The 19401-nt window shown below is 42.9% G+C and overlaps 1 protein-coding gene across 1 annotated transcript in view; it reads right to left on the bottom strand.

Annotated features, from left to right (window-relative positions):
* Positions 1-7139: 7139 nt before the first annotated feature.
* Positions 7140-19401, bottom strand: part of LOC149164494 (pentatricopeptide repeat-containing protein At1g11290, chloroplastic-like) — a 57777-nt gene continuing 45515 nt past the window's right edge. The window contains exon 2 of the mRNA XM_089429496.1: positions 7140-8342. Within this exon, the coding sequence (XP_089285622.1) occupies positions 7140-8342 (1203 nt within the window). The remainder of the gene's footprint in view (positions 8343-19401) is intronic.

The following is a 19401-nucleotide window of genomic DNA, read 5'->3' as shown; positions in this document are numbered from 1 at the left end:
AGGCCGTCGGGATTTGCGAGGCTGGTCTTGCAAAGTTTCAACCAGTTCAAGCCCTAACTCCTTATATCCCGACCTTGTTGGGGACATGCAAAGAAAAACAGAGAAAAAGAAGACCGCTCTGATACCACTGATCTAGATTTAAACAGGAACGCAACAACTTACAGAGATAACCATATACACAAAGACGCAGCAGAAATAATACTTCATTTCATTAATGGAAAATACTGAAATATGCTTACAAACAGAAATGGAAATAAACTAGCTAGGGCAATGGTAGCTTATCTCTGAGAAGAGATGTGATGGCTACATGCCTCTGAACTGTGTTACAATGAGGCTCGAAGGCCTATTTATTGTTGAGAAACAATGGAAAAACCCTTAACATTCCAAAACCTAACCCTAGGAGATGAAACGCCAAACTGTGGGCCCCGTTTGGGGGTAAGTTGGTACATCAACTTCCCGGGGTCGTAACTTTGGCATATGATCTCCGTTTGACGCGTACAATAGCTCATTAGAAAGATCTTTCCGAGCACTATCATTGTTGGAACGGGCAACACAAGTTGCCCCTGGATTCCCCAAAAAACGTCGTTTAGGGCCTCAAAACGGCTCCGGAAGTTCAGGACCCGAAAAACTGCTAAAAATAGTAAGTTGTGCTACAATTAAGGAAACTGAAAATGCTGAGAAAGACAATGGTGGGGGTCCAGGTGGACTTGGCAGGTGGCCACCAATATCCACCTGGATCAAGTATGAATTAAATACAAGAGTTTTCCTACAAGTTGACGGTATAAGGTAGCATCAACTTCAGGAGAAGTACAAGAGACTGAAAGTTTGACTCTAGACTGAAAGGGAGAAGGGGTTGGCTTACAGTCTTCCATGTGAAAATGACGGAGAATATCACAAGCATAATTGGACTGGGAAAGGGAAATACCCTCCTTGGATTGCAAGACTTGAAGACCGAGAAAATAGTGTAAGTGTCCTAAGTCTGTCATTTCAAATTTCTTTTTAAGGCTAGACTTCACATGGTTTATAAGGTTGGGATCACTACCAGTAAGAATAAGATCATCAACATAAAGAACAAGGATGATAAGAGAGTTGCCCACTTTCTTGGTGTAGACAATATTGTCAGAATAACACCTAGAAAATCCAGATTCTAAAAGAAAGCTATCCATTTTGGCATACCAAGCCCGAGGAGCTTGCTTGAGACCATAAAGAGATTTCTTAAGTCGACATACAAGGCTAGAGTCTGTTTGGATGAAGCCAATGGGTTGTTCCATATAGATTTCTTCATGCAAGTCCCCATGCAAGAAGGCAGATTTAACATCCATCTGATGGACTTCCCATTTTAAAGAGGCAGCAAGGGAAAGAACAAGGCAGATAGAGTTCATTTTGGCAACAGAGGAGAAGGTTTCAGTGTAGTCAATGCCTTCAACCTATGAAAATCCCTTAGCAATAAGATGAGCTTTATGTTTATCAACTTTCCCATCTGGTCCATACTTGGTTCTGTAAACCCATTTACATCTAACAAGTTTGTGTCCCTTTGGTAGAGGAACAAGATCCCATGTATCATTTGTCAACAATGAATGATATTCTTCATTCATAGCTGCTTCCCAATGTGGATGGCCTGAAGCTTCTGCAAAAGTGTCAGGATCATGATTTACTGGAGCTTGAGCCAGTAAAGAAGAGGCTCTTTCAAACTGAGAACATGTACGTCGTTGATCTGTAGGATCACCGGCAAGATCACCTACTGCATCCTGAGTAGCACGGACCCATCTTGGAAGTTGAGGATCCTAAGAAGGTGGGGGAGGATTGTCATCCTCACTTTCATCATCTGAAGAAGAAATGTTTTCAAAAGTAGAAGAGATAGGAAGAGGTGGCACATCCGCCGGACTAGGCTCGCAGGCCGATTTATTTTCATCAAATTTTACATCTCTTCTAATGATAACATTTTTGGACTTAAATGGAATAAGTCTATAACCTTTTACATCTTCAGAATATCCAACAAAAGTACATTTCTCACTCTTGGGTTCTAAAGCTTTATGCTTTTCATCTGGAATATGGGCCCATGCTTCACTTCCAAAAACACGAAAGTGACTTACATCTGGTTTAATGGAACTCCGAGCTTCTTCTGGAGTGAGATTCTTTAGAACCTTAGTAGGAGTGCGATTTATTATATAATTTGCACAATTAATTGCTTCGGCCCAAAAACTAAGACTGAGTCCTTTAGATTGCAGCATACAATTAGCCATTTCCTTTAAGGTGTGATTTTTCCTTTAAGCTACACCATTTTGTTGTGGAGTGTATGGAACAATATGTTGCATTTGAATTCCATTTTCGGTGCAAAAGTTGATGAATGTGTTTTTAACATATTCTCCACCATTATCAGTTCTTAGCCTAAGAATTTGATGTCCAGATTGTTTTTCAACAAAGGCTTTGAAGGCTAAAAATGTGTTAAATACTTCGCTCTTGAGTTTTAAGAAGTATACCCAAGTGCGTATGGAGAAATCATCAATGAAAGTTAAGAAATACTTGCAGCCAGAGAATGAAGCAACGGGAAGTGGACCACATAAATCACTGTGCACAAGCTGTAAAGGGGCTGAGGCGTGCCAAGAGGCACGTTTTTCAAAACTGTCCCGATGATGTTTTCCGAGTACACATCCGGAACAAACACCATCTCTGCAAGATACCATAAGAAGACCTGTCACCATATTTTCTTTACATAGATGCTGAAGGGAGTGATAGTTTAAGTGACCAAATCGCTCATGCCAAAGTTTGCTCACTTCATCATTATGAGCAACAAATACTGAGGGAAGATTTGATGACCCAAAGTTGTGAAACTTATACAACCTTGTGGAATCATCAACAATACCAGTAGCTAGAATCTGTTTAGGATATCTTAGATCCTTGATTATAACATCATGAGGTGAAAATTCAACAATTTTACCTTCACCTGAATGAGTTATCGGATATACAGATAGAAGGTTGCAGGATAAGGTTGGAACACATAATACATCATTAAACTGACCATTGTCTAGATGAACAGTTCCAGTCCCTACAACATTAAGAGATCTATCATCACCAACATATATATTTTTGGTGTTACAATCATTTAAATAAGAAAACATAGCTTTGTTTTTGGCCATGTGATAAGAGGCTCCAGAATCAATGAGCCACTCATGAGAATGAGAAGAAGAAGATACATTTAATGCATAACCAGACTGAGATGATTGAAAACGACATGCAGAAAGTGTCATTCCTGAAGATGAAGTTGAAGTTGAAGTTGAAGAATGCTCCACATGGATGTTATGTTTCTTCATTGCAGCTTCCAAGGCTTCCATATTCTTAAATCATTTAGATTCTAAGTGGCCATCTCGATTACAAAAGTTACAATGTCTATCAGTCTTCTTCCATTTGTTTTTATTGGTCTTATCATTTTGCTGAAATGATCTTTCATTTTGAGGCTGAGTTTGCTTAGGACCCTTGTTTGGTTTAGGACCATTCTTTTTAGGATATGACTTCTTAGGATTCTTTGAATTTGGTTGCTGCTGGGTGGCTAACGCTTTCTTGGAAGAGTTTCCAAGATTAAGAAGACCAAGGTGTAAGAGTTTTTCTTGTTCTCTTATTAAAGAATCACAAAAAGAGTCAAAGGAAGGGGCCTTGTAGTCTTTTCCTTGACAAATGAAAGCTTCCCTTGTAGAATGGAAGGTGGAAACAAATACAGAGTAGGCTGGTCGCAACTTAGTAAGGATGGAATAAATAAGGTTACTATCTTCTTTCTTAACCTTAACACCTTCCAAGAGATATCTAAGGGTCTTGAATTTGGACAAGAAATCTTCAATGCAAGAAAAATTATTAGGATCCAATGTAAGCAACTCATTTTCAAGTTGATGGGCTCTAATTTCATTTTTAATCCCAAAAAATTTAGTGATTTGTTCCAACACTTCATGAGGAGTTTCAAGTTCTGCAATATGGAACCTAAGATCAGGAGAAATAGACATCCCTATCAAACCACGTGCTTGATCTTGTCTATTTTCCCATTTTGCAGCCTTGTCTTCATCTTTTGGTTTCTTCTCTTTGCCTGTAGCTATTCTGTAGAGACCTTTACTTCTAAGTAAATCTTCCATGTAGGCTATCCATTGGAAGTACTTAGTGCTGTCAAGAATGACTTGGCATGGACTTTCCATTTATTTTTAAAAACTGAAGCTGAAGATGCTGAAAGTAAGTGTTCCAATGGATAGATCTCAAAAAATTAGGCTGTTTTAAAAAAAACGGCTCTAAAAAAGGCTTCCGGATGAAGAAGTTATGGCTTTTTGAAAAAAAATTGTTGAAGTTGCCGGCAAAGTGCGCGAATGTGCAGGAATGAAATAATCCGCCCCCACAAAATGGAGACTTGAACCCAAGACCTCTACTCTCTTAAAATAGCTTTGAACCAATTGATCTATACAAAAAAATTAAGAGAGAGAGAGAGAGAGAGGGGGGGGGGGGGGCTTGGTTTGCGTGCTTGCCTTGAGAAAGCTATTTTTCCCTACAAAACACAAAACACAAAACCCAACACGGACATGCAAAGAAAACGAACCTTATGGCTCGAAGTTAGATTTAGCGAAAAAACTAGATATTTTCAAAAATTAACCTTGCGGCTCAAAGTTAGCTTTAGCCGAAAAACTAAATATTTTTCTCAATGTTTCTGATTTTCCGAGATCACACTAAGGTGCAGGGAAAAGAGCATACGCATGAGAAAAATCCTTCCTTTCTGTTTCTGATTTGCCCAGATCACACAGAGTCGCAGGGCAAAGAGCATACGCAGAAATGAAAGGTATAGATCCGGTTAAAAAAAAGCTAAATAAATCGAAACCGAAATAAGCAGAGAGAAAATAACAGTAAACTGCAAATAAAGACTGTATACCTCCAGATCTTAAAAATGACGCAGCTACCTTTTCGCGTGAAACAAAAGGGGTTCCTCACTGGAACAGATGCTCCGAACACAACAGAGTAGTCCTCTTAGCCCGAAAGTAGTCAGAAACAGTAGATCTAGGAAACGGCAGTCGGATGCAGTTCTACCGGCTTCAGATTTGGATCACCAACGGGGTAAGTTCCTCAGAAAGAACACCAGAAGGACACCGCTCACAACCAGATCACAGATCAATACACCAGTATTTTTGACGTGGTTAAAACCCTCAAAGAGGGAAACAGTCCACGGCCTGCGCCAACGTGGCTACTACAGGCAATTTATTAATCAAAGAATGAAAATTTACATAAGCTTCTCTCATGCACGAATTACCCGAACAATGACCCTCCATGCACTTTAAATAGAACTCATGGACCAATCGGGTGTCAAGCCACGGATCAAGTGTCGGTAATACCGAGGAGAGAGTGAACCGTCGGATTGTAAGTTAAAAAATGTACAACGGTAAAGAAACACACTTTACCTAACTCTATACCTAACTCTACACTAGACCAAGTTGAACTTAACTATATCCTATGTGTCGGAATATCCTAACAGTGATTGGGATTTTACCTACATACATGAATATTGTATGAGAGGAAATAGAGGCCTAGTAGGGTGATATGCAACTAGAAAAGTGAGATCTAGTGAGGGGATCAACTATGTGTTAAAATGAGAGAATATAAGTATTGAATAATAATAATAATAACAAAAAAAGATTACTTTGGAAATGGAATTTGTAAATTATTGAATAGAAATAACAAAAAGAAATATTACTTTGGAGATGAAAATTTTAAATTACATGTATATGGCACCCAAATGTAAGATGGTTGCAAATGTCAAAGAATTATATGTTGAGGCTAAAACTAACATAGAGAAGCCTGATTGGGATTTTACCTACATACATGAATATTGTATGAGAGGAAATAGAGGCCTAGTAGGGTGATATGGAACTAGAAAAGTGAGATCTAGTGAGGGGATCAACTATGTGTTAAAATGAGAGAATATAAGTATTGAATAATAATAATAATAACAAAAAAAGATTACTTTGGAAATGGAATTTGTAAATTATTGAATAGAAATAACAAAAAGAAATATTACTTTGGAGATGAAAATTTTAAATTACATGTATATGGCACCCAAATGTAACATGTTTGCAAATGTCAAAGCATTATATGTTGAAGCTAAAACTAACATAGAGAAGCCTGATTGGGATTTTACCTACATACATGAATATTGTATGAGAGGAAATAAAAAGGTCTAGTACGGTGATATGCAACTAAAAAAGTGATATCTAGTGAGGAGAGAAACTGTGTGTTAAAATGAGAGAATAGCCACATAAGTCCTGAATAATAATAACAAAAAAAGATTACTTTGGAAACGGAAATTTGTAAATTATTGAATAGAAATAACAAAAAGAAATATTACTTTGCAGATGAAAATTGTAAATTACATGTATATGGCACCCAAAAGTAGGACTTGGCCTATCCTTTCTTGGAGTAGACCTAGGTGATAGGAGAGAAGAGCATGCAAATGTTTAAAGGGGTGATTGCATGAGAGGAATCAAATATTTTAATTAGTAAATATCTTCTTTAAATTTTTTCATTCATTCATATTCATATATATATAATTTAATCTTATGTTGTTAATGATGGAGTAGATTTGTAGCCCTGGGACAACTCAACTAATGATGGTTGTGTAAGTAAATGAAGTATTATATGTGAAGAGGTTTTTGGTTCACATCACCCCAATTCACATATATATGCAGAATGGTCATATCTAAGCACCTAGCCAAGAGGTTATAGTAGTGGGAGGTTATAGTAGTAGTGGTTGGAATCGACCATTTGCTCAAAAAGTCTCAAGGTTTCCACCCCATCCCCATGCTGAGCATGACCAACAATCATTGCATTCCATGAGACAACATCACGCTCAATCATCTTCTCGAAAACTTTCCGTGCATCTTTTATGCCTCCACATTTGGCATACATAGTAACCAGGGCGTTGACCACAGACATGGGTGACTCAAACCCCATACAAAAAATATGGGCATGGATGTGTCTTCCATGCTCCAGAACTGCTAGGTTGGCACACGCACTAACAATGCTAGCAAAAGTTGCCTCATCTGGCTTCAAACCAGTGTGTTGCATTTGACAAAAGAGTTTTAGAGCCTCTTCACTATACCCATGCTGCAGGAGATCACATCTTATTCAGGCATTTTGTCTAACACTTGACGGGCATATTGTAGGCTGCCAGATTTAGCATACATGTCTACAAGAGCACTTCCAACGAACATATTTGAGTCAAAACCAGTATGGATAATGTGGCCGTGAAGTTGTTTACCTTCTTCAAAAGCAGGTAAGTGGGAACTTACACTGAGAATGCTTCCATAAGTGAATTGATTTAGTTTCACACCTATCTGTTTCATTTGGAAACTAAGCTTTAAGGCCTCCTGATAATGGCCATTATGTGCATATCCTGCAATAATTGCATTCCATGAGATTAAGTCTCGTTCCTGCATTTTATCAAACACACATAGTGCATCTTCTATGGTTTGAGTTTTGGCATACATTGTAACAATAGCATTGCACACAGAAACTTGGGACTGGAATCCACTTCTGATAATGTACGCATGGACCTGTCTGCCAAACCTCAAATCAATGAGAATAGCACACGCATTGACGACACTGACAAATGTCAACTCATTTGGCTTCATACCGGTCTGGTGAATTTGATTAAAAAACCTTGTGGACTCGTCCGCTTGCCCATTTTGGGCATATCCTGCAACCATGGCAGTCCAAGAAACAATATTTCGAATCGGCATTAAATCAAACATTTGGCGTGCACCATCTACTCTCCCACATTTGGCATACATATCAACAAGAGCAATCCCAACAAATACATTTGACTCAAATCCAAGCTTAACAACCTGTCCATGAATTTTCCTCCCATATCCTAAATCCACCATGCTTGCACATGCACTTACAACGCCGGCTAAGGTGAACTCATCAGGTTTCGTGCCCATCCATTGCATCTGGCCATATAAATCCATGGCTTCAACCTGATCACCACATTGGGCATATGCCGCAATCATTGCATTCAAGGAAACTATGCTACGTTCATGCATTTTTTCAAACAGACACCGTGCATTTTCCACATACCCACATTTTACATAACCTGTAAGAACCATAGTCCATGAACATACATCTCGTTCAGGCATTGTGTCAAACACTTGGCATGCATCCTTAATTCTCCCACACTTCACATACATGTCAATCATACAATTCCACAAATAGATGCTTGGCTTAAAGCCGGTTTTAACTATATGGCCATGAACCCTCTTGCCCTCTGCTAGGGCTCTGCTATTTCCGCACTCCAGCAAGCGACGAACATAAATATTAGGATCCACCTGAACAAACCTGCAATATGTAGAATTCAGAACACCTATATCATGGCTACTTCCTTGTTCTTCTTTGGGATAATCTTTGAGAGCATAACCAAACTCTCTCCGCTTATTCACCCAATACCTACACTCTAGATGAAACACCAATGTATTCAAAATTCTTCTCTGAGTATGATGATGGTGTCCGAGCTGTTTTAAACAGGTGAAATTTTGATAAGATGAATGGCACTGAGTGCTATGAATTTCACCTAGAGTACTCAGAGAAGCATTTTGAATACATTGGTGTTTCATATAGAGTGTAAGTACTCGGTACAAGTAAAGTTAGCTTCAAGTTCTCACCCATAATGATTTCCTAGTTCGTGACCAACATCACGATAGGACAGTATAATATTGTGAAATATTATCCTGGAGCATTCAAGGCATTCAACCCACATTATATATACTATTACTTTCATGAATATCACTAATAAGGATGGGTGATTCTTGGAGGTGTAGTCTTATGTATAATAGGTATTGATTATTCGCATGATGATATGTGTCTCATTTTATCATATAGTATACTTGGAACTGTTTTCTAACTCAATTGATAAATCCATACCAATGTTTTTCTCAAACAAAATTCATAACTTCATCCCAATTATTTATGCTAAAGCTATACAAATAGAAACACTAACATCAGAGCTTTGTTCTGACTGGATCCAGGTGCCGAGGCCATGTTTGCAGACTTGGGCCATTTCAATAGGAAATCAATCCAGGTCGAAGCTATATGTCAAGGACAAAATTATTAGTATTTCATCATACCTGTGTGCTTCATCCTCAAGTTTTAGTACCATAATGAGAAATTTGGGTTGTTTGTTGTAGCTTGCTTTCTGTGTGTTGGTTTACCCATCTTTGCTTATCACATATATGAGACAAGCGACTTATTTGATAAAAAACCCAGGGGACATAAGCTCTACATTTTACAAAGCAATACTACAACCTGTGTATTGGTCAATGTTCATTGTTGCCACTTTAGCAGCCATTGTAGCCAGTCAAGCATTGATTATAGCAACATTCTCAATCATAAAACAGTCCATGGCTCTTAGCTGCTTCCCTCAAGCTTATTTTCCACCACAGGGATGAAAAATGTTGCCTTATTTCATATCATAATGTACTGATATTCAGTATATAATGAAAATTCTAAGCATTTACCATGTTTTAAATATGCATTCATTTTTAAATTTATGGTAGATTATCTACGTATGAATCATGATTTGAAATCTTGGCATCGTTGAAGAAGAATACCAAAGTTTTTTTATTTTTAGGTTATCATTAGATAGGTAAAAGATGGACAAGATGTCACAATGTGTTTTTAAATTATGTTTTGGAAGAGGTAAAAGTTTTGATAGCGTTTTCAATTTACTTCAGTTTTGATAGTGGATATGTGAGCTGGGCTATATGGAGATAATTAGAGCTATTTAATCTTGCTCATTGTTTGCCGAATTTGAGATTCAAAGTTTGTCTACCAAATGTTTTACAACAAATTGACAACATTGGTTAGCTTGCTGCTTGAATCCGCATCAGCTCTTGAAATGTCACCACTTATGGATTACCAGCGGAGAATAATAACATATATATGGTTAGATATTTTATTTTTCTTACTTATTGTTACACAGTAATTTATCACTGCCTTCCTGTCAGTCACCTTGCTGTGCCCAGAATTCACAATCACTAAGTGCTTGCTCCCTGAACTAGCTTAAAAACCCATTTTTCCAAAGTTTTGTTCATCAGCGCGTCTGTTCCTAAAATAACCGCGATGACAGGCGCCTTCCAGTGTATGCTGTGCGCTGCCAGCGCGGAAGAACATCACTTTTCCGCGATGGTCCACAGCGCGCCTTTGCCGTGTGCTTCCGCGCTGACATGACTTCCTCAGTTATTGAGATGCGCCGACAGCGCGACAGTTTCCTTATAATCCGCGCTGATCCAGTTTAGGCGAATTTGTTCAAACAACCTACCTTCCAGATCCCTCCAGGCTTGGTTGTTAGCTTTGTGACTGTCGACTCCCTTCTATGGCATGTCTGTTCGACCCTTTCCAACAACTTCCCTTGAAGATAAGCTCATCCTTCCACCCTTTTAGGAGACTCCTTCTCCTATATAAACTATCACCATTACCATGAGCAGCTAGTTAGACTTAGCTTGGAATAGCTTGGATTGTATACAGCTTGTAGTGCTTAGATTGCTGCTATAGGTGTGGTGTGCTAGATGTGGAAGTGATTGATTGCTTAGGGAAGGCTGTTTGTGATTTTTGTGAGAGAGAGAGAGTTGTTTGTCTTGGGAGAATCATCCTCAAAGGTGACTGCTTGAGATACATGCTGACTGGCCCCTCCTGAGAAGGTTACCGACGTCAGAACATTTGGTTGTACTCTTCTCTATTCTGATTAATAATAGATGACTGCTATTATTGTTCCATTCTCACTTGGTTATGCAATGGTTAAACGTGAATTACGTCTTTTCTGACTGATGTATGGTTGCTTTTATTAGATTTCACGCTTGCGTTTGTTTCCTCTTCGTGTGTGCAGGTATCTATTCGCGGGGATCGCGGAGGATTGTGACCAGCTGAAGCGAAGGAGCGAAGACAACATCCCTTCGTCAAACGACAGCGCGGGAATCCAAGTAGGTTCTCTTTACCTCTTGTTTAATTGCAATTAGGAACATGCGTGGCAGCATTGTGTGATTGTTGCTAGACCCTTGCTGGGCTAGTAGGGATCGCCTCTATCCGTAGAGGGGATTTACCTCTCCAACAATTTGGCGACTCCGCTGGGGATCAGCCTTTTTGTCTCTTGAGTCCACTTTTGTGTTTGGCTTTGATCGACCTCTTTCCGAGTTTTTGGGATTGTCTCTATCGCTTATGAACTTTCTGGGTGTTTCTGGGAAACATTTTTATTGTTGAAAACCTCCTGCCTTTGGTTTTGGAAGTTTTTATTTTGGCTTTCCTTGTTTTTTTCTCTCAGTGCGTTTTAATTCCGAACAGTTGCGCTGACATCGCGACCCTGTTCTTTGGTTTTCTCTTCATCGCGCCTGTACGTCTAACAGTCGCGCTGACCTCGTTTTTCTGAGACAGCGCGCTTTATCCATGTCCTTCCGCGCTGACGTCGCAAAGTTGCTACTGGCCTCCCCCTGTCAGCGCCGAGTTGTTGAAGGCTACCCGCGCTGAGCCTGAAAAATTCATTTTTGACCAAATTGGCCTCCTAAACCTCTTGCTATGACTTTCCCTTCTTCTCTCCACCTGTCTAATGACTTGTTTTTCACTGTCTGAACTTTGAACTGCTTGATTAACGGAGCTTGGCTTCATAGGGTTTTGTTTTTGCTCAGTTCTTGAGTTTGCAAATACCTTCCCTTCTTTTGCTTTCGCTGCTTGGTTCGTGCTTCCATCCTTACTTTTGCAATTGCTGGATTGTGTTGAGTCTCTAATTGACTGGTCGTGACTCTCGTCCGTCGGGTGTTTGCTTTTCTCTATTGATTTCACACTCTAGACCTAGGACATCTAGAGGCCATGTGTGTGTCAAGCCTACCGTAGGATTTCTGTTTGTTTGCTTGACCAACTGGTTCTAGACTTGTTTTCGCATTTGTTCAGTGATTGTTAGAGTGTTTTGGATTGTGTTTCCAAGTGGTCTCTTTTCGCTTCCTCCTTGCTTGCAATCCTTGCTTGTCTTGCGGAGCTTAGATTACATAGCTCGAGCATTACTTTGTTTCTTTTGATTTGGAAACTTTGTTTGAGTGTTTCGGGAACTTTGTGTGCTCTCATTAAGTAGTTTACTTGGTGTTTAGGTTCCTCCAAATTCCTTTAGGTGCTTTATGTCGTTGAAAAGGAAAAGAACATTTCGTTGGCTTGCATCTTCAAAAGAAAAGTTTCCTTTCCTCGCTTTAGTTGCATTTAGCTGCTTGTTTGTTTGTATTCGTTTGGTTTGATTTAAAATTCTTTGCTCTCTCATAGCTAGAATTCATCGAACAAAATGGAATTCTTTGGCATATAGATTGCATCTAAGTAATTGTGAGCGAACATACGATAGAGCTTGAAATCGAAACTTAATCTCAAGATCAACTGTAAAATGAACCAAATGAATCTAAAAACGCATTGGAACTAAACGCAAATATCTAGAGGTCTAGGTTAGAGACGTGTTCCGGCGTCTTAAAACATAGTCACTATTGTTTCACATTAGGTTGGGTGATTCCTCCTTCTGTGACTCGATAGTGGTCTAACACGGACTGCGCTCCCACGTACCGTCGATTATATAGGGAGACCCCACTAGGCTTTTATCCTTTATCCATAGGAAGCCGAGTCGGCCGCCCTACGATTCGCAATGCAGTGAACACAGCATTCATGAAGATTGACCACCCGTACCCTAAAAAGTATTCTGTGGTTTTGCGAAAAGTTTGGCACACCCTCTACCTAGAGTTCCAGAGCAGTCGCTTTTGATCCTTTTCGGACTCCCTAAACGAAAAGGTGCCTGTGAGCGTCTTGTCACTTCATGCTCATTAAACATTCGAAGGAGACTGGAGTCATCTTTTTGTCCTTTTCTCGACTCCTGAAATATGAAAAGGTCAAGTTTGGTTCTTGCGTCTTAAAATTAATTTGGCCACGATAACATTACCCTTTTTAGATCTTGTGTGCGATAGTTTTGAGTAGAGTTTTATCGGTAGTTTTTCTTTAGGTTTTCTAAGGGGTCTGGTCATCCTGGCTGACCCATCAACCCCAGGTCTAAGTGATCAAGGTTCTTCGTCCTCTGTTGCTCCAGAGGTACCAGTTGTAAGCGGTACTCTTCCCATTGTTCCGAGTATCCAGCCCATCAACGTACGTGCCCCAGGCAACCCAGATTACATAGAGGATTGGAATCCCATCTGGGAGCCGGATCATACCCCCCGTACCCCTCGTACCCCTCTCAGTATGTCATCTCCAATGGATGAGACAGCTTCCAGTACCGGTGAGACACCCGTGGTCACAGACATCGAGACCCCGATCCCGGCTTCCTCTCCCCTCCCTTCATGATATCAATCAGTGAGGGATAGGTATGCCGCTAGAACGACTTCTACAACTATATGGGATCCTAATCTCGCTGCCTCCATCGGACCTTTTGTTTCGTAGCCCCTTTTTACACCCCTTACGACAGGGCTTAACACGCCCGTCACCTCAGTTCCCACTCAACCTACTGTCTGTATAGTGCATTCGACTCCGGTCGTCAGTGCTGTACCGGTCTCCTCGTCTGAAAATCCTCAAGCTGGTTCTTTTGTTGGTGGAATTCCAGGATCAGGACCGTATGATGCTTATGGGGAACCTATAACGGACCCGGATTACGAAGGTCCTTTCTTCTACTATGATGAAAATGGTGAGTTTCTTGAGAGCATCTCAGGCCTCCCTCATCGCCCTTTTGAAGAAAACGAGGAACCCTTGAATGTCATGTACGATAACACTACTGTGTTCTATGGAAACCGAGATCCTCCCAGGCAGCCCATTGGACCAACCAATCAAGGCCCGCCATTCCACGTGCAAACCCCCCAGGGGCAACCACTGTATGGCCCGCCCGACCCGGGACAATCTGGACACCCACAAGGTCAACCTTACCAGGAACAACCCATGGGCATTGGAGGTCTGCCATATCCATATCAAAATCAACCTACTGGGAAAACAGAGCAACCATATTTTCAACAAGACCAACTCGGTTTCCAGCAAGGGTACCCCTCTAGACAAACTGGCTCAGTTTACAATCCTCCAAATCAACCAGTCGTCCAGCAAGGGTATCCTCTTGGGCAGGGTGGACAACCCTATGTTCAACAGGGCCAACCTACCCCTCAAATCACGAATCCTTCTGGGCGAGGGTGGCAACCTGCTATACATCAAGGCCAACCCTCTGCTCAGCCCATACACCAAGGAGGGCAGCCTGCCATACAGCAAGCCCAACCCTCTTCCCAATTTGGTCACGCTGCGGGACAAACGGGCCAACCGTCTATACAGCCAAATCAACCCGTTGTCCACCCTCATCGTCAACCTGGACAAGTTGGCCAACCTCGGCGTCAACCAGCCATCCAGCCAATTCGACCACCCGTTCCGCAAAGACAACCCTTGGTGGCACATGGACAACCTGGCGCCCAGCAAGGCTATCCTGCCGGCCAACCAGGTCCATCTCGAATCCGACCAAGTCAACCTTCGGGACGCATGGTTCAACCCCAGCCGGTTCAAAGACACTACTCTGGGCCTCAAACTCAAACAGGTTATCAACCCTCGTACCAAACGCAGCCTGCCTACCAGGCCCCGTATGGGACCCAGCAGTCATATGGCTACCAGCAACCCCAGGGGCAAAATCAGTACGCTCCTTATCAAAATTATCAGCAACCACAGGTCACTCCTTATCAAAATTATCAATACGGTCAACCTGTCGGGCCAACTACTAATCCATGGGGAGCTGGGGGGCAGACACAGGGACAGTCGTCTGCATATGGACAAAACTCCCACGGACAAACTCCCTATGCGCCAGGTCCTTTTGGACCAGGTCCATCGGGACAAAATTCCTACGCACCAAGTCCTTTTGGGTCCGGCCCGTCCAGACAAAGTTCGTGGGGGCAACCCCAATCTGGGTGGAACCCTAATATCGCCTCGAATCCTCAGCCACAAATGTCCTTCAACCCGCAGCTGCCATTTTTGGCTACGTTGGAATTACCCGATGTGTCCAAGTTAACAAACGATCCTATTTTGCATAACTCATATTGGCCACCGGTTCCGACCAAGATACCAGGTGACTGTCCAAAGTTCGACGGAAAAGCCGGAGAGGATCCTCAGGCCCATGTAATGACTTATCACCTTTGGTGTTCATCTAACTCATGGCTTGATGATTCTATCCGACTTCGCCTCTTCCAGAGGACTCTCACTGGTTCAGCTGCAAAATGGTACATCGAACTCAACCGCGGCATGTTTTCAGACTTTAACTCATTGGCTATGGCCTTTTTAACTCATTTTCAGTTGCCCATTCGGTACGAGACTGGGACCCATTTGCTCACGTCTCTGAAACAGGATACGGCGACGCACATCTCCGATCATATACATGAATGGAGAAGGTGCTGTCGTTTGATTAAATTTTGGATTCCCGATCAACTCCTGACCGACTGGTTTACCACGTCCTTTGTCCCTAAAATTGCCAAAGATATTGCAATGGGGGCGTGTGTAACTGAGGAACAAGCAATCGCGCAAGCTCAATACCTTGACTTAGTGTATTCTCAGTCAGGTACTTTGTATGAGTATTTGCCAGATGCCCCGAGGCACGGACAAACCAAAGCTCCACCAAAGCCTTCCGTTGATGGGGTTATTGGCTCCATGAATTCATCAAGTAAGAAATCAACCGCGAACCTTGGGAAGCAGAAACAAAACGCCTCTAACGAGAATGCTTCTCAGAGCCAATCTATTCCTGGGAATACCTCCGAGGTAAATGCCGTTCAGTCCACCGCGGCAGACAAATCCTCAAAAGGCAAAAAGAAAGGAAAGGCCAAAGAAAAATCCGGACAGCCCAAGCAGAACCCTCCTAAACCTCCCTCTGAGGAAGGGGCCAAACGGAAGCCTAAGTATCCTTGTCTCATTTGCGAGGAGGATCACTACACCAAGGATTGCCCCAGGTGGTCCGAGGTCAGTCGGCTTTTGAAAGGTGCTTCAGGGTCCCCTGCCGTGCTTAAAGAGCCTTTCCCATCCCAGCAGACGCATCAGGTGGCAGACCCCTCTCAATCCTCTTCCTCGTTCGGTTCTCAAGTGTTCATGGCTGGAACCATCCCCATCCATGTCACGACTCGAGCGAAAGATTATCCATCTTCAGCCGGGAAAGAGCCGGAGGTCCCCTCCAGCGCTCCTACGTCCAGTTCTGGCCCTCTTCACATTGAACGGCCCAGCACCGAGACGATCCCCCGACCCCCTCCCAAAGGTGTACTCAGGAAGTCATCTTATAACCCCAATGCTCGTGCTGCCCAGTATTATAGCATTGTCGAGGACTTAGCTCAGGCTCCGTCTGCTATGTCCGCATTAGAAGTCCTCCAGAGCTTCCCCTCCTAGAGGAAGTCCCTGCTATCAGCGATTGGTGGCATAGACCCGGAAGATTCGGATTTAATCTCTTTTGATCTCAAAGGTTTCACACAGAGATTGCCTCACCAGGTGGCTTTCCTTATACAAGTTCTCATCAATGGCAAAACGATCCATCGTACCGTCATTGACGAAGGAGCCTCAACCTGCATCATGTCGGTTGCTTGTTGGAAGGCTATTGGTTCGCCTGCTATGAGCCAGTCTCCCACCACCCTTGAGGCTTTCGATGGAAGAGAATCTCGTCCATATGGTATCCTCCCACGTTTACCTATCTCTTTAGAAGGGAAAACGGTAGAAGTCGAGGTTGAAGTCGTTGACGCTAATCTCACTTACAACCTCCTTCTTGGACGAAGCTGGACTTATGCCATGCAAGCCGTGGCTTCCTCCTTATTCCATGTCGTTCGCTTCCCCCATCAAGGGAAAATCGTCACAGTGGACCAGCTGTCCTTTTTTGCTTCCTCTTCTGAAGGGAATGTACCATTCGTAGAGCATACCTCCAAATCGCTAGTGAGTGTGGGTGCCGGATTATTTAAAGATCCCTCCTTAATGGGAGTCTTTCCCCTCCCGCCTCCAAATCTCGCCTCCGTTAACATGATCACAGTACGTTCTGATCCATGGGTTCTCCCTCCCTTGAGTCAGGAAGACTCTTGGGGCGAGATGATGCCGTTGAGCCCTGCCGAGCTCAACTACATCGAGATAGTCGCTGCATCGGCTTCACCCCCTGAACCTGCTCTTCCAAGCAGCGTTCCCGATTCATATGACCACTTCCCTTGGTTGGGAGAAAAGGCCACTTCGGATCCCCTGAAGGAATCATTTCCCTCTGACAAGGCTATCATCGAGACTATGTCTCCCGAAGAGCTCCCTTGGTCAGATCACCACCATCGCTCTTCGTTTCTCCCTCCTCATTCGGAAATGGCCACATGTCTCGGACGGTTTGCTTCATGTGTCCCATTTATCCCTCTCCAAACGCCTATTCAGTTATATCAAGTGTCTTCGGAAGGAAACATGGGTAACATTACGCAGACTTTGGCTATCGACATCTCTGTCAAAACAGGTGTCGTCGAGAATATTTACATTGGAGTCACATGCACTCCTGAGGAAATTCAACTTTATACAGATTTATTTCGTGAATTCCATGATGTTTTCGCATGGTCTTATGAGGAAATGCCCGGCATTGACCCCAGTATCCTGGAGCATGAAATCCCTACCTATCCCGGCGCTAAGCCTGTTCGTCAGCATTTACGGCCAGTGCACCCTCGAAAGGCTGCAGCCATCAAGGCCGAAGTTGAAAAACTCTTTCGAGCTGGTTTCATTTATGCCATTCCTCTCACGGAGTGGGTATCTAATATAGTCCCTGTGAATAAAAAACAGGGCACTATTCGGGTTTGTGTTGACTATCGCGATATCAATCGCGCCTGTCCAAAAGATAACTTTCCTATGCCTTTTATTGATCAGCTTATCGACGATTGCGCAGGAAGCGAAATTTATTCGTTTATGGACGGCTTTTCTGGTTACAACCAGATCAACATAGCCCCCGCAGACCAGCACAAGACTGCTTTCATTTGTCCTTGGGGCACCTTCGCTTACAAGAAGCTACCTTTCGGTCTTAAAAATTCCGGCGCCACTTTCCAGCATGCGATGTCGTATGCTTTTCATGATATTAAACACATTGTACAGCCTTACCTGGATGACCTACCAGCTCATTCAGCTAAACGCCAAGACCATCCATCTCATTTACGCGAAATCTTTCTCCGCTGTCGACACTACCGTATTCGACTCAATCCGCATAAGTGTGTCTTCTGCGTGGAGTCCGGCCGACTACTCGGGTTTATCGTCTCCCAGGAGGGCATCCGTCTGGATCCCCTTAAGGTCGAGGCCATCTTGAATCTTCCTCCCCCTACCTCTCTACAGCAGTTACAGAGCTTGCAGGGGAAAGCCAATTTTCTCAGACGATTCATCCCAAATTATGCCGAAGTGGCTAAGGGTTTCACACGATTATTAAAGCGAGACAGGCCCTTTCGTTGGGACGCTATCGGTCAACAATCTTTTGAGCGTCTTAAAGACCTCCTGGTTTCAGCTCCGCTCCTAAGACCTCCAAATTAACACCGTGACTACACCCTTTATTTGGTTGCTGCCGATACCACCATCGGCATGGTTTTAGTGCAAGACGACGACGATGGCACTGAGCATGTTGTATACTATCTTAGCCGCAACCTTCTGGATACGGAGACTCGCTATGCATATGTCGAGAAGTTGGCATTGGCCGCTGTCTGTGCCGTCCAACGTTTCTGTCATTACATCCTATTGCGCACGACGACCGTGGTCTCTGATTGCAACCCCATGACCTATATTCTGTCACGTCAGTTGCTGGGGGGCAAATACTCGAAGTGGATCGTAATCCTCCAAGAGTTCGACTTGGAATTTACTGCCGCCAAGTCTAATAAATCACTGGTCTTCACTGAACTGCTCTGTTCCTTACCATCTCAGTCTGCACCATCTCGTTCAGAGGAGCATATTCCGGATGAAACGCTATTTCTCATCAGCACTATCGACCTGTGGTACGGGGACATTATCGTATATTTACAAATGTCTTCGTTTCGTCCCAACACATCGAAAGATGCTCGACGACGAATTCGTCACCAAGCTCAACCATATCGCATTTTGGGCGACACCCTATACCGCCTCGGCGTCAATTCTATTCTTCGCCGATGCTTAACCCTCGAGGAAGCTGAGCGAGTCTTGAATGATTGCCACTCCGGCACTTGTGGCGGCCATATGTCCGGATACGCTACCGCTCAGAAGATCCTCCGCGGTGGTTATTTCTGGCCTTCTATCTTCAAGGATTGCATCCTTGCTGTACGCGCATGCCACGAGTGCCAGGTTTACCACTGAAAGATGCGTGCACCTGTTGCACCACTGCACCCTGTCGTAACCGTAGGTCCATTTGCAAAATGGGGCATCGATTATACGTCT

The sequence above is a fragment of the Pinus tabuliformis genome, chromosome 5_1 (assembly GCF_031772625.1).
Source record: "Pinus tabuliformis cultivar Carrire ecotype Pingquan chromosome 5_1, CPIR1, whole genome shotgun sequence".
NCBI lineage: Eukaryota > Viridiplantae > Streptophyta > Pinopsida > Pinales > Pinaceae > Pinus > Pinus tabuliformis.
The sequence above is the reverse complement of the archived record's forward strand: the minus strand, read 5'-3'. Positions and strand labels throughout refer to the sequence as shown.